At 54.7% G+C, this 14,792-nt stretch overlaps 1 protein-coding gene across 3 annotated transcripts in view; it reads left to right on the forward strand.

Moving 5' to 3' along the window:
- The first annotated feature begins 7,901 nt into the window (after nt 1-7,901).
- HS3ST4 (heparan sulfate-glucosamine 3-sulfotransferase 4) overlaps nt 7,902-14,792 on the forward strand; it is a 63,263-nt gene continuing 56,372 nt past the window's right edge. For all 3 annotated transcript variants that reach the window (XR_011803494.1, XR_003500694.3, XM_027469131.3), the window contains exon 1: nt 7,902-8,744. Coding sequence is in view for 1 of the 3 variants with exons in the window: in XM_027469131.3 (XP_027324932.1) it covers nt 8,092-8,744 (653 nt within the window). In the remaining 2 variants the exon portion in view is untranslated. The remainder of the gene's footprint in view (nt 8,745-14,792) is intronic.

Genomic DNA, 14,792 nt, shown 5'->3' on the forward strand with positions numbered 1-14,792 from the left:
GGGATGTGCTCACAGAGCAGGGAAACGCAGGTCTGCTCTGCTCTGTGCCTCCACTGGCACCAAATGCCCTCTCTCTGCTGCTCTGTTTTGATCTGCGGCTCATTAGGAATGAATAAATTATGATTTTTAAAGAATTGGATATGAAGCAAATCTTCTTGGTTTATGGTTGAGGCCTGTGCTAGCAGCTAAGCAGGCGTTTGCTGCCCGGTCACCAGACAGCCGGGTGGGTCCCCCTGCGGTGCCGTCCCTCCTCTCAGCAGCATCTGCAGCCCCTCGCCTCGTGGCTGTGCAGACCAGGGCGGCCAAGCAAAAGTCTCTCCGGGGCTGCTGCTCCTTGCCTGGTGCTTGGGAAACAAACCCTCGTTCACAGGCACGGAGGGGTCCTCTGCCAGGCAAAGCCTTGCCCAGAGGAGTGAAGTTCTGCAAAGGCGCTGGTGGAGCAGGGGCGAGTCGCAGGTGCCGAAGCCGAGGCAGGTCCTGGGGCTGGCAGCGCGGCTGGCCAGCAGAAGTTCTTCCACAGAGCGGGGCTGAAGCGGGTGAGCTGAGGCTGCCTGTGCTCTGCGGGACTCAGTGTGCAGCGGACGGGGAGAGCCCCTCGGCTGGCAGAGCTCTGGGCTGGGGCTGTGGGGGTGACGCATCCCTCCGGACACCGCTGCGGAGGCTGGGCTGGCCGCTTCATCTCCAGGCAGCCTCTCGGATTGCTATGGAAACAGTCCCATGACGAGAACCTCAGAGAGCAGCGTGAGCCAAGCTACCCGAGGTAGATCGGGGAGGCTGGCACGACTGTGCTGATTCGGTGGCATCTTGCCATGGACAATCAGCCCCGGGTGTGCGCCAGGGGTGCCCTGCATGGGGAGGACGGTGCAGCACCACGGCCCAGCACACGCCGCGGGCAGCCCAGCCGCCTGGCCAGGGCGCTTTTCTCCTGGAGCAAGCTGCAGCTGGTGAAGGGCATTTTAGAAAGCGCAAAGTACGTTGGCAAAACACTTCTGATCCAGCCTCCTGATGCAAAGCTGGCAGCAGGCTGCGCTGCAGATGAGCCACAAGCAAGGCCCTGGGCTCCGTGCTGTTTGTGCCACCGCTCCCAGCCCGGGGCTCGTCCCGGCGATGCAGCAGCCAGAGGCTCTTCCAGCACCAGGTGAGGGGAGCACCAGCAGCGTTGGTCGAGGTGCTCAGATGTCAAGGGGGAGATGCCAGGCAGTCTCCTGGCTGTCCTGCTGATTGTGTCCTTGGCCAGCTGACTGCGTGACATGGCTCAGAGCGAGGTGACTGCAGTCAGCAGCATGTGCTCCACGTCAGCCGCAGGCTGTGCTCTGCCTGGCAGCTCGCTGCTCAGCCCCAGGTGCCCCGCAGGCAGCCCTGTGTCCCGATCACCAGGACCAGCTCTTGTGTGAGGCATCACCGACCTCTGCGAGCCTCCAGCCCTGAGCATTGGGATGACAGCGCATCAAAGCTGGGATCAAAGCTGCTCGGTGACAACGGGCAAACCTCTTGCTCCCTTCCTGCCTTGGTTTCCCTTTCTCTAGATGAGTGATTACGTACCCGGACACCTTGCAATCTGAGATGACTTCTCTGCCACTGCTGCCTTTCCCTTTCCTACCATCACTGCTACGTTGGCACAGGTTGGAGACAGCCAGCTGACACTTGTGTTCAGCGTGGCTTTGCCTTGTCGTCCTGTCGTGTGATCAGCAAAGGGCTTCCTTTGCAAACCCTGGTGCTAATTCTGCAAGAACCGAGATTAGAGCAGGAGATTATCTCCTGATAATGTGCAGATAACGCCACTCACCTACTTACTCTGAGTAAGTACCTGACAGATGGGATGGGTCCCACGAAGCTCTTCCTAAATGGACAACAGCCTGCTCCTGTGCTTGCCAGGGAGACCAAGGGCAACAGAGAGGCGACCTGGGAGCTTCAGCCCCGAGCAATAGCCGGGGCTTGTGGGACGAGAAGGGGCTGCTCAGGAGCAGTGGGAGGTCTGAGCCTCTGGCCATGGCAGAGGAGGACTTTGACGTGCACCTTGCAGCTCACAGCATCGGGCTGTGTCTCCAGGGGTCTCTGCCAGAACTTGGCACACACTTTTCCTCCAAACCGCGGCACTGGTGACGCAGGTGGCAGAGGCCCCAGGGCTGGGCATGCTGCAAGCCCGGTGTCCGCAGCTGCCGTGTTTCTCCATCCCTGCCTCCTGCACACCAGCTCTCCCCCGAAGAGAAGCAAGGCCGGCTCTGCCCACAGTGCTGCACAGACCCAGGCAGCCAGCGGGCTGCTCGGTGGAGACAAGCAAGGGCAGACTTGTAGGAAAAGCATGGGGGAGGAGCGGAGAGCCCCACCACTGCATGCCCAGGAAGGATTGGAGGGAGTGGATAAGTAATTCAGGTATTTAGCAATGGAAGGAAAACTCTCGGCTTCAGTCTTTTCACGGCTGTTTCCTAAGGGCAGGTTTATCAAAACAGCTACAGCAGAAACTAAAACAGACAGAAGCCCCTGCTTCCCCAGCTGTTTGCCACCGCCCGTCCGATCACACATACAGGCAGGGCCTGGGGGGTTTACGATCTTTGGCCCTACAGAGTGTACAGAAAGAGGCTTTAAGGGCTGGTGGGGCCTTGAAGGGACATCTAGTTCCTTCCTGTGCACGTGTCACCTGTGACTGTCCCTTCTCTAACCTCTTCTCTTGCCTCCTGCCAGCATACACCTCTCAGACAAAATGGCTCTCCCTCTGGCTGCAGCCTTTTCAGAACTATTCACTGTATAAATCATAGGCCACGTATTCACTGCACATACACTTTTCCAAGTCTGAGAGAGCTCCAGCGTGTTCCCTTTTTTATAGCAGCTGTAATGATGCATCAGTAAAACGGGGGATTTGGTTTCCGAGCACCTTGCTCAGAGATGCTGTTCTTCCACCTTTTGTTAACTGTAGGTGGCAAAGGTGGATGTAGGTTCCTAGGATCTACAGTTTAGACCACAGGAGCAAGTGCTAAATGCCGTCAGAACAGGCATTTAATCTAAACCTGAAGCTGTCTCCATGAATGGAAAAATGCTTTGACATTGTGGAATGCCACCGAAAAAACATCTTGAGTGCCTTCTTGGACTAGGGTTTAAATGACATTGCATTTTTACTGTTTATTTTCTATTCAGTATATATTTACAGACTTCATTCATTCCCTGAGGGAGGTAAAGCTCCGTATGAATTAATCTACCTCATTTCAAGGTGTTCCACTGCTTCTGCTGACAGGTAAATAATGAAGAAAAATCATGGAAGTTTTGAGGTGTTCTGAAAAATATATTTCTAGGAACTATTGTATTGAAAAAATGTTTGCAAAAGCCTGGAAGTAAAGGTGATAATCTGTAAAAGCTTACTTATTAACAGAAGCGGTAATTGGGATAGCAGCGTGTAGAGATTCACGGGCCAGAGACTTTTCTGCAGGAACCACGTCCCCAGTTTATGGCTCAGTCCAGCAGGATCATTTCCTTTAAAGTTCTTCCAGCCTCAGAATGAAGTATTCCAAGGCAGGTAATTGCCATATCCCTTCACAAATTATAACAAAAGTAAATTACCGTCCTTGTTAAAAATGCACGCTTCTCACTTCACTCAGATGTGTCTACATCCAGCCTCCCATCAACAAGCCTTGTTAAGCCTTTATCTGGTAGATTAAAGAGCCCTTTCTTGTCAGAGGTCTTCTTCTCGGCTTGTGAATCACAACAGGAGCGTAGAACTGGAAGGGACAGCTTGGGCCATCAAATCCCATTTCCCTGCAATTGCTGGCAACCATGTTATAAAGTCCATTTCAAACTCAATCTTAAAACTAATTGCATGTCTTGCCCCCAATACTCCTCTCAGGAATCCGTTCCAGAACAACATTTCTCCCACAGTTAGAAACTATTTAATTTCCAGCCAAAATGTATTTGTGCCAATTCATACCTATTTGTTTTTGTGCCAGCACCGCCTGTTATCTGAGGCCATTTTCCTCCTTCCTCGGTGTTCATCTGCTTGTGCACTGCACTCAGACAGCAGGCATATGCTCCCCAGCCTTCCTTTCACGTGGCTAAGTGTGCCCAGGTCCCTCGCACAGGTCTGGAGGTTGTCCTTGGGGTCTGGCTCTCCCCTATCCCACTCCCGATTTATCTTCCTGGAGAAGAAGTGCTGAGAATGGTAGACAATTCCACACTAACCACCAGCCAGACCTCACCCTTTCCTGCCTTGGAGTGCTCCTCGAAACTCCCTGCTTCCCCTTCACGAGCCAGGCATCAGCCTTGCATGGTACCCACCAGGCGCGGGTCCCTTGTGCTGATGGCAGACACAGCAACACCTCCAAAGGGGCTTCCCAGTCTATTATGTGGGGAAAAAAATGCTCTGCTTAGAGTCTCGCCTTTAGTACGTGCAGAGCCGAGCCCTCCCAGCTGGTGCAGGGAAGCGTTCCCAGCTGCCTGCCAGGACTTCTTGCCACACGTCCCCACAACCCAGAGCTCAGCCTGAGCCCCAGCGCCGCTCAGCCTCTGGAGGTGAACGCCACAGGCAGGTCCCGCTGGGGCAGCCACGAGTCACACAAAGCCTGTCGGGGGGGCTGAAAGGAAACCGCACCTGAGCAGAGGCTGCTCCATGGCCGCCCACCAGATTCCTCCGCCTGCCTCCAAAGCAACCGGTCTCCATCCCTGCCATAATACGGGGAGGGAACTAGGTGGACGCTGACCTGTCCTGGCGACTCCCAGGTGGGGCTAACAGCAGCAGCTGGGCTGGATCCTTCTGAACGCTTGGGAAACACTCCTGTGGCTAACGAATGTGAATGGAAGTGTGCAGGTATGCAGTGTAAATACACGAGCCTTTAAAAACAGAACTGTCAAATAAAGTGTTACACTCCATCAGCTCCTATTGCATCCACTCGCCAAACACCAGCAGACGCTTGGATAACACTCAGATCTGCTCATGGATGCGTTTGACATCCATGCTGGAGAAATACACATTTTATGATGAATAAAAAGAGCCAGAGCCCAGGCAGCAGGTATTTAAGGCTAAACCACTTGTTTTAGAGGGCTTTACATTCTGGTTGTAAAATTTCCTCTGGGCTGGAAGCTGGTGCCCAAGAAGAAATATTCTTTCTGTTACGTATGATTTGCCTGCAAATCCTATTAGTCTTCTGTGCAGCACATCACAGGAGCAGAGACGCTAGGATGTCAGACCAGGGCATATTGCTAAGCACTGTGTTTTAGATGTGTGCTTGGTGTAAGAAAGACCAAAGCACTGTGACTTCATTAAATGGTGTCTGTTTTGAGGTTCATCTTATATTTTTGGAATTGAAAAGGTTTTTTGTTGTTACTTTTTTTTTTTTTTTTTTAGAAGAAGGGAAAGAGGGAAGGGAAACACTCTTGCATAGTGAGAATAGGTCACCCCACTGAACTGGTTTGTTATCTACTGTTAGCCAATGTTGTTTGGTGTGTTTTTCACACAGATGTGTTGTCATAAAGGAAAGTCCTGAATCTGCAGGGCTAATGGCATGAGCAGGAATTGGCAAGCTTGAGAGCAGCCTTGCTGACTTCACTAGGTGCTCGGTGGATTCTCCAATTTGAGACAAATGTATCTCCTGTATGAGGAGGATTCCTCTCAGGGTAGATCTATATTTATAACAGCCGTGTGACATATAGAACATACAGATGAGCTGAAGAGAGCAGCAGAGTGAACCTGTGCTGCCCAGGGCTTCCTGAGAACACGAGCCTGTCCCCAGCGCTGCAGCACGTGCTCCCCTGCCCAGCGACCCAAGCTGCAGTTACTCTGGGTTCTCATTTCAGGTTCACGTCTGATCATTAAATTCACAGGAACCTTTCCGTGGGCTCTGCCTGTCCCAGGTGGGGACCGTGCACCTCCCCGCTTGGCTCTGTGGAGCTCGGGGGCAGCCCAGGGCACCGGCCGCTGGCTGCCTGGCAGAACGAGGGGAGGAGGCTGGGAGGGGGAGATGTGAGACTTTGCTGCTGCCAGCTCAGGTTAGTCCCTTAACATTCACATTACTGTAATGCAGTTGAAAAGGAATCCACTAGTTACAGGAAATGATTTACAGGACACAAGACGCTGCATTTCAGAGGTCTCATGTGTACCATAAAAAATATATTATAAAGGAATAATCTCTATCGGAACTGGAACTGCACAGAGAGAACACATGTCCAGCTGAGAGCAGCATTGAGCTTTTGTTCATTATGGGGAAAGTCTGCTCTTCATCTTATTTGATGAATATTTTTTCCCAGCACTCAGTATCTAGTTAATATTGGCACTCAATATTTTTTTTCAAATGTTGCTTTTGCCATGAGATCAAGCACAGCTGAGACTCCAATGGTGTGTTGCTCTGAGGTGTTCCCTGCTGAGCTTCACAAAGCAACAGCAAGATTTAGAGCAAACCCTGGACTTCCCCTGCAAAATCCAGGCCACAGCTCATCAGCTGGGGAAGCACAAGGGAATTCAGCCGGCTCTAGCCCAGCCCGCCTGTGCCCAGAGCTCCCCTGCACAGCGGGACGCGCAGCTCTGCAGATCCCCACATGGAGATCGGTGGAGAAGGGTCACTGCCTCCAAGCACGCCTTCTGCTCGCTGGCAGGATGAGGTACCCAGAACTCACAGCCACATGAGGCTAGAAATGTACCCTGCTGGAGTCTGCACTTCCCTAACACTTGCTCAGAAGCCCAGCTGTGGCCCTTGTGTAGGAGGGTTAACATGCAGCATCTCCACAGCTTTTGTCACCCAGATCAGGTGCTGGCTCTGCTGGTAATCTGCAGCATCTGGATGGTGCTGGTGCTTTGGGGACAGCAGGTGCAAGGGGTTACATTTCTGCTCGTTCACCTGTGAGGGCTTCAGCAAATGACCGGGTACCTCCGTTGACCTCTGTACCACGGCAATACCAGCACTGCCCTGCGGAGAGGGGCCGAGATGGTCCACACGCCAAGAGCTGCAAGGTGCCCAATGCCCTAGTGCAATATCTGTGAGGGAGACACCCAGAAGACCCCAGAATAAGGGGCAGGAGAGGGCTGAGAGACATTAATGCATTTCTTCCCCTCACAAAATCCTTGCTGAAGCCAAAGCTGAGAACTGGAGGTGGGAAGTGCTGAAATGCTCAGCTGGGAAGAGACGGTGGCAGATCCGGAAAAGCTGTGAGGAGGGAGGCTCTGTCGGGCCCATCCTGTGCCACCAAGGCTGGGGACACCTGGCTGAGCGCTGCGGCCAGCCTCGCCGGGCGGTGCAGCTCCTGGCACCTAAACCGTGGGTCCTCCGTGTCCCCCAGGGCCCTCGGCTGTGCTGCACCCGCACACCAGCTGCTGCCTGCCCCTTGCCGTGGGCTCTCACCTCCCCTCGCCTCTCCCCGGGTGCCAGCCCGTCCCCGCGGAGCCCCCGCGCTCTGCTCGGAGGGACGGGGCCCGGGGCCGCGGCCAGCCGCGAGGGGCTGTGCGGGAGAGGCGCTTCCCGGAGGAGCCGTGGGGGAGCCGGGAGACTCGGGCAGGGGCCGTGGGCTGGGGGCAGCGGGCCGAGGGGCTGCCACTACGGAGTGCGTTTCGGGGGGCCCGCTGGGGTGCACGCAGGGGCCAGGGGCTGCGGCGTGGCTCTGCCGAGGCCAAGGAGGGCGCGCACAGCAGCGCTGCCTCCCGGCCGGCGGCACGCACCCCCCCGGGGCCGGGGGCGCAGGCACGCGGCGGGGGCTCCGGGGGAACCCACCGAGCTGCTCGAGGCGGCGCCCCCGGTGCCGAGCGGCCGCTGCCCCCCCCCCCCCCGGCTCGGCGGGGCCGGGCGCGCTCCCGGCGCGGCGGCGGGGCCGGGGGCGGGCCGTGCCGTCCCCTCCCCTCCCGACGCGGGAGCGCGCATCTCGCCGCCCACCCGGCACAAAGTTTCGCGGCCGCAACTCGGCGGCAACAGTGCGGGGCCGGCGGCGGCGCGCGGCCGCGCTGAGTCCCGGCGCCCCGGTGCCCGGCGGGGGCCGGCGGCGAGCGTGCCATGCGGGGCTCCCCCCCCGCGGCGGCGGCGGCGGCGGGGCGGGAGGGCGGCGGCGCCCCATGCGGCCGGGGCGGCCGGGCGGCGGCTGACACCATGTGCGCCCGGTGCCCGGGGCGAGGAGCGGGGAGCAGCCATGTCCCCCCCCGCCCAGCCGGGGGTGCCGGGCGGGCGCGGCTCTAAGGTGCCCCCGGCGCGGAAGCTGCTCTGCATGTGCAGCCTCTCGCTCTGCCTCACCTACCTGTGCTACAGCCTCATGGGGGGCGCCGGCCCGGCCGCCCTGCGCTCCCCGGCCGCGCTGCCCGGCACGGCGGCCCCCGCGGCCCCGCGCTCCCCGGCCGCGCCGCCCGGCTCGGCGGCCCCGCGCTCCGCCGGCAGCCCTCGGGCCGGCACCGGAGCCCCCGCCGCCCCCGCCGCCTCCGCCGCCCCGACGCGAGCCGCCAACGGCAGCCGGGAAGCGGCGGCGGCGGGCGCCTGGCCGCGGACGCCGCTGGCCCCCGGGGAGGCGATCGCGGCGCAGAGCGGAGCCTTCGAGAGGGACCCGCAGGAGTCCAGCACCACGGACGAGGAGCTGAGCCGGGCCGGCAGCCCGGGCAGCCGCGGCGGCAGCAGCAGCACCACGCCGGACTACGGCGAGAAGCGGCTGCCGCAAGCCCTCATCATCGGGGTGAAGAAGGGCGGCACACGGGCGCTGCTGGAGGCCATCCGCGCGCACCCCGACGTGCGCGCCGTGGGCACCGAGCCCCACTTCTTCGACAGGAACTACGAGAAGGGGCTCGAGTGGTACAGGTGAGGGCCGGGGGGGGGGGGGAGGTCCCGGGGCCCCCGAGGGTCCCGGCGGGCGAGGGGCGCGCGGCTGCAGCTCCCTCGGTGCGGGGCCGTGGCCGAGGGGCAGGAGCCGCGGGAGGTGTCGCGGCCCTGCCCGGGGCACAGCGCAGCGCCCGGTGCTGGGCACGTCCCAACGGGTCCGGAGCTGCCGAAAGGAGCAGGAGCAGGAGCGGGAGCTGTGCCGGCGGCTGCTGCGGGTGCTGAAGTGGCCGGCGATGCCCGCTCTGGTGCGCGCTGCGTGCTGCACCTCGCAAATGAGATGTACTCTTTATTCAACAAGTTCCACGTCAGAAAGTTGTTTTCCGCTGACAAGGTTTAATTCTATTCCTGGAAAAACCTCTGAATGTTGATAGCGTAACGTTTTTAGGGAATCTTAAAAGTTCTGACTACTAGAAAACCCTGAACTGCAGTAAGGAAGCGTTAATTGCCTTGGCAGGTTTAGCAAATCAATGAATTGTGAGGGCTCGGGGTTTTGTTGCTTGTGTTTTGGTTTCTCTTCCCCCCCGGCTTTTTTTTTTCTCCTTTTTTTTTCTTTTTAGTCTTAAGCTAAAAAGAATGTAGCATGGTAGTGTAGCTTGCGAATTACCGTGGTTCTCCAGTTTATGGTCAGAAGAAACCCATACTAATTTCTTTCCAAGAAGCAGTCTGTGGTTAAGCAGATGAAGTTCTGCATCTTTGCTGCATGTGTGTTCTGAAAATTAAGAAGGAATTATACCAGGGCTGCAAGTTGGTTGCTGCATGGGTTACCTGGATGCTCTTCATTAGTGTACACAGTTTTCATGAGAACTGCATGCAAATCTGAGGAACTCTAGGCAACTTCTTACAGAAATTGTGGAAGCCAAGCCCTCATAATACTTGGTGTAGCATCCACTTGGCTTTGTTCAAATGCTGAGGGATTTTCTTGAGGGACTTCAGTAAAGTGGAGATCAGCACTCTGAAAGTATGTTAGTTTCTGAGAGTGTTTTTAGTATTCTGTACCAACATGGGGAAAGAATAAAAGGTTGACTAACGTTATTTTATTTATATTAATACAGTAATTTCAGACGTGGTCTTTTTTCTTTTTACTGTTTGTTTTTCTGCAGGAAAGCTTTGCCTTGAAAAATACGTGTAGAAAATTTGCTGGAAGAGGCTAGAGACTTGCATATAGATGGGTTTGGTTTTATTCAAAATCGGTAGAAGAAGATCAAGCACGGAATATGGCAAGCAGCTGCTTTTTCATCTTTAAAATCATGCTACAAGAAAAGGGCTAGAGTGTGGGTGCAACTCCTCTCCTGGAGTATACGGTGCACACGTTTTCGCTTACAGAAAGCATTGAAATTTTTCATCTCTGCAGTAGCTCTATGGTCTGCTTAGCTGATTTCCAGCGCTAGTGATGTGCTGCTCTGGTAGAGAGGTGTGAGATGAAAAGAGTGGGTAAGAGCTGGTTTGTGAGCTTCCTCGGCAGGGCTGGAGGATGGATTCTCTGGTCAGGGGATAAATAAATGACTTGGCTGCTTTAATTGTCACCGTGGCCCTGAGCATTTGCCCTGATTATTTAACCCGATCCCACCTTCACAGACAGCATTGTTTTCCATTCTCCTTGTAAAAGTTTTTCAGCCTTGCTGGAACAAGGTAGCAGGTTACGGTGTCACCGGCCCTCAGGAGCCACAGGCTGCCTTCCCCTTGTGCTGTGCTGGTGGGTTGTGTTGTGGCAGATCAGGAGGCTGCCCTGCTCCGTGCTGTACAGAGCTGCAGAGCATGGGGGGGGGGGGATCACCACCCACATTCGCAGGAATTTCTTCCTGACCCTCTCTGATATTAACTGGGTGCACTAAGAAGGCTGACTGCTTGCAGCTGTGTACCAGGTAGAGTAACTAGAGACTTTTCCTTTCAATGGAAATGCCTATTATTTTTTTTTTAAAAAGACAGCTATTGAAGTGTTTATACCAGCATCTCCTTACAGTGACTTTTATCAATTGTTTACATTTCACATATAACACTTCCTTTCCTGAACTATAAGCTGTTAGTTTTTAATACGGTTGAGTTTCATTTTTCATGTGTAATGAAATAAGGAAATACCCGTCTCAGTGTTCCTTGCTTTCTCATTCACTTCTGAGAATGGCTTTGGGTAGTCCAGCAGGGTTGGGAAGAGAGGCTTATCATTTAGTCCAACCGCTGTTAATACAGCTAAGGGCTGGTCTTGCAGCAACTTCCTCACCTTAGTTTTTCCATGTGTGAAATGGAGATGGTACCTAAAGGCTACCAGTTCTGTTGTGTGTGTCCAACGCATTTGGCTTTTTCTGCCTTGAGGTTAGTCAACCGTAAGCACTGTGTCCAGGATCTGTCTCGGGACAGTGTTCAGAGGCTGAAGTTAGTGCAAAATGCAGCTTTCTGCATGTTGGGTGGTGCGGTGTTGGGAAGCCTGTTGCACCAGCTCTCTGCAGTCTGTTCTGTTTTCCTGGTAACCTTTAGGAAAAGCTGTGCTGTTTGTCATTGCTTTAACTCTGCAGTCAAAGTTTATGTAGAAATTACAGAACCGAAGTCTTCCTACACATCTACTGTTGCAAACTGAGTTCAAGGCTTGTTTCGGTTGTTTTGTGCTATGCTGCCAGCATTGTTTGTGTGACTCCAATTTGTGACTCTGTACATCTTAATGTTTGTCTGAAGCACGAGCTCAGTGACTGAACTTTCTTTAAGCTGCACCTAATACCTGATGTGCATTAACTTTTGTTGATAACTTCCTAATTGTTTTTTTTTCTTAATGTAGATTTTAATTTGACTACTATTAAATTAACTTGACTGCTATTAAAGGTAGAAGGGTAGGTGGAAGTGACTATTAACCATTTCTTCTGTTAACAGTGTGGCATTACTTATATCTGGTGTATGTATTCCTTGCATATCTTCAGTTCTCTTTCAGGTCTGGGACCCTGGTAGCTGGCAGTAAGGACCACCTTGGGCAATGGAGGCTGACAGTGTCCTTATGACACACCACAAGTCTGTCCCACCGTGGACATGTCAGGTTCTGGCAAGTTTATCTGCCTTTCCTTGGGGAGTCACTGGTGACTACCACACTGTCCTTCCTTCTAAAGCACAGGATGTGCCGTTGTTCCCTGTCAAACTGCAGTTGGTTTTAGTGCCTGAGTGTCTGTGTGCCCCCAGCACGCCCAGGGCTGTGCCCGCTGCCCCTTCAGCCCAGGCACCGGGTGAGCCCCTGGTGCTTGCGTGGGTGATGCACTCCCCAGCGTGATGTTCCTGCCTCCGTGGGCACGTCCCGTGCTGTGAGCTCTGCCCTGAGCTGTCCTGCGGCTGGAAACGAATTGAGAGACTTGTCTGAGAGTGCAATAAGGGCACCAGAACAAGGGGGAAGCTCCTAGAGGCCTCTGAGCAGTAAAGGAAGTTAGCTTACACCTACAAATGCTCAGTACCAACTGAGGCAGCATCCAGGATACGCCCGAGTTCCTCGCCTGGCCAAGAAAAAACTGCAAATGAGCACAAGAGGATTTTGTGGATAAAGGGAACTGCCAGCTGCCCACGGTGTCTGACCCTCGGACAGATTTGTCACCTTGTAGTGCTGGAAGCCTCAGCTTGGTGTGTGCTGAGCTTGGAGAGGCAGCGTAAGGGAGGGCAGGACCTGGAGGCTGCAGCAGAGCCCTGCTGGTCAGCGTGGTCCTGGGCAGCTTTAACTGCAGGGAAGCAGGAGGTGACCCTGGTCCTGCTGGCTTCGCACAGCCCTGCCCTCTGCCAGCTGTGTGAGCCCTGGGGTCGCTTTACAGCCGCAGTCTGGAGGTGTCAGGGAACGGGGCTGAGGCTCGCGGTGCATGGGGAGGGAGAAGCAGCCTGAACAGACGGTGCTTGGCTGGGCTGCTCTGCTTGTGTGGATGACCAAAAGAGAAGATCTTAGCACTTCCAGCATCTCCCAGGCTCGCTGAATAGGACAGTCCAGGACTCAGACCAGCAGCTCCGTCAGCCTGCAGGCTCAGGAACGGGAGATGGTTCAATTCCTTCCGTTTGTATTTTGAAGGCTATCTGGACATCCAATGTTTAGCAGAAAATTGAGGATTCATAACAGTCAGTTTTGTAGTTTCAACAAAAATATGATGTCCATAAAGCAGAGAGAAGGTCTGATAGTGGTTAACTTACATTTGGAGTTCTGAGGTTCGCTGATTTGAAGGTTATTCCAAAACCTCACCTCAGGAGTTAAATTCTTTGTGTACATGCACGTTGCTCTGCTCGTTGCCTCCCTCTCAGCGGAGCCTTCCCCAAGAAGCTGCGGCAAAGTCTCTGTAATTAGACCACGTTCCTGTTACTCTGCCCCAGGCTTCCACATGCTAAGCAGTTATACGGGGTGTAGCTTTATGCGTGGAGTAGTCCCATTGCAGCCACTGCAGGGAGCAGTCACCATGACAAGCAATGAAATGGTTTGCATGTCTAATGCTATTTTCACTGCCTGTCTGTTTTGTGTGTTTTTTTTTTGTTTTTTTTTTTTTGTGTTCTCCATAGCAGTCAGGCCGGTGTGTTACTCTGTAAGCAACTACCCTCATACAAATGATGAATACCATGACAGGGAGCTCTTTTCCCAAGAATAAACGTGTTCTTGAGCCAGCAGTTTCAAGAAGCAGCTGGCTGTGGCTGGGGAGCCAACGCTCTGTCATGTCCCTGTGGACATTAAACTCATCTGTATTTGGGAAGCTGCTGTCATGCATGGTTATCCCTGTAACAGGCTCCGCTCCTCCCGGGGCGCTGCCTGCGGTCTCATCTCCCTCCTGCTGTCATCTGGAGGCTGGTGTGGCACAGCCTCCTCTGTGGAGGCTGTAGGGGAGCTGATCCTGCTGCAGAGTGCTGTGCCCTCACCGCTACGGCTGCCGGCAGAAATGGCACTGGAAGCGCCCAAGGATGTGCGATGAGACCCCCTTCCAGCATCCCTTAGCAGCTGTTGGACAGCAGCAGCTCGGGGCCGTTTTGGCCGTGGCCTCACGCAGTGAAAGCCTTGCTGTGAGATGTAATTGTATTGCTGGGTAATACTCATGCCACTCTGATCCGTTCAGGATATTCAGAAAATCAAACCGCTTCCATCAGTGCTGCCATTCTGCGCTGATGGGCACTCTAGGAACACCTACAGTGGCAGGATAGATTGGGGTTTGCTTCTAATGACGGGCACCACTGCAGATGCCTGGCAGCTGCTGTGTTTCTCAGTAAAAGGCCTTCCTGGTGTACTGTGCCCTCTGCACTTCTGGTAACTTAGGGAAAGTGTATTGATTTTTTTTTTTTTACTTTTTTTTTTTTGTCTGGGACCTGCTGTGAGTTGGCTTTTGCTGAAATGTAGTGACTCAGCTGCCCTCCCACCTCTGGGGATCCAATATATTGAGATTTATCAGGGTTGAAGACTGCACCAGTATTTCCATGTAACTTAGCTCTTTCAGTACCTCGTCCATTTCACATCTGCTAAGCCCTGGCAGAGCCGGCACCCAGCTCTCAGCAGAGCTGATGGTGCTCTCCTCGCTTGTGGGCTGGCAGCTGTGAGAAGAGGGCCAGGCTGTCTGTTACTCTGTCCCTGCAGTTCACCCTTCTGGAGGCTGGAGAGAGGCCGGCATCACTGGCTTGGATTTTCTTCTGCACCCAGACCCCACCGTGTGCCAGCACCCGGCCTCTGCCCCTTCCCTGTGCCAGGGGAGCCCGCTCGCCACCCGTGTTTGTCAGCAGTTTCTCCAAGCTTTTCTGCTCTGTTTCAGATCTAGGGATGGGATGCGGAAATAAATCAGGCCTCTTTGCAGTGTTTTATCACCTGATGATGGCTAACCACAGGCTACTTGATTGTAGCCATGGGAATGGCAGCGGCTTTCAGCACCCAGCCTCGCCGTGCTGCGCTCGCTCCTTCTCGCAAAGAGCTCGAGAAAAGTGCGAGGGACAACGCGCGGGCAGGGGACAGCTGCTCCTGCCTCCTGCTGCAAGGTGTCCTGCTGCAAGGTGCTCGCCTGCAGCCGGGCGCCTGCCGCAGCCTGCCCGCCCTGCTCGGAGCCTGCAGCTGGGGCA

The sequence above is a fragment of the Anas platyrhynchos genome, chromosome 15 (genome assembly GCF_047663525.1).
Source record: "Anas platyrhynchos isolate ZD024472 breed Pekin duck chromosome 15, IASCAAS_PekinDuck_T2T, whole genome shotgun sequence".
Classification (NCBI taxonomy): domain Eukaryota; kingdom Metazoa; phylum Chordata; class Aves; order Anseriformes; family Anatidae; genus Anas; species Anas platyrhynchos.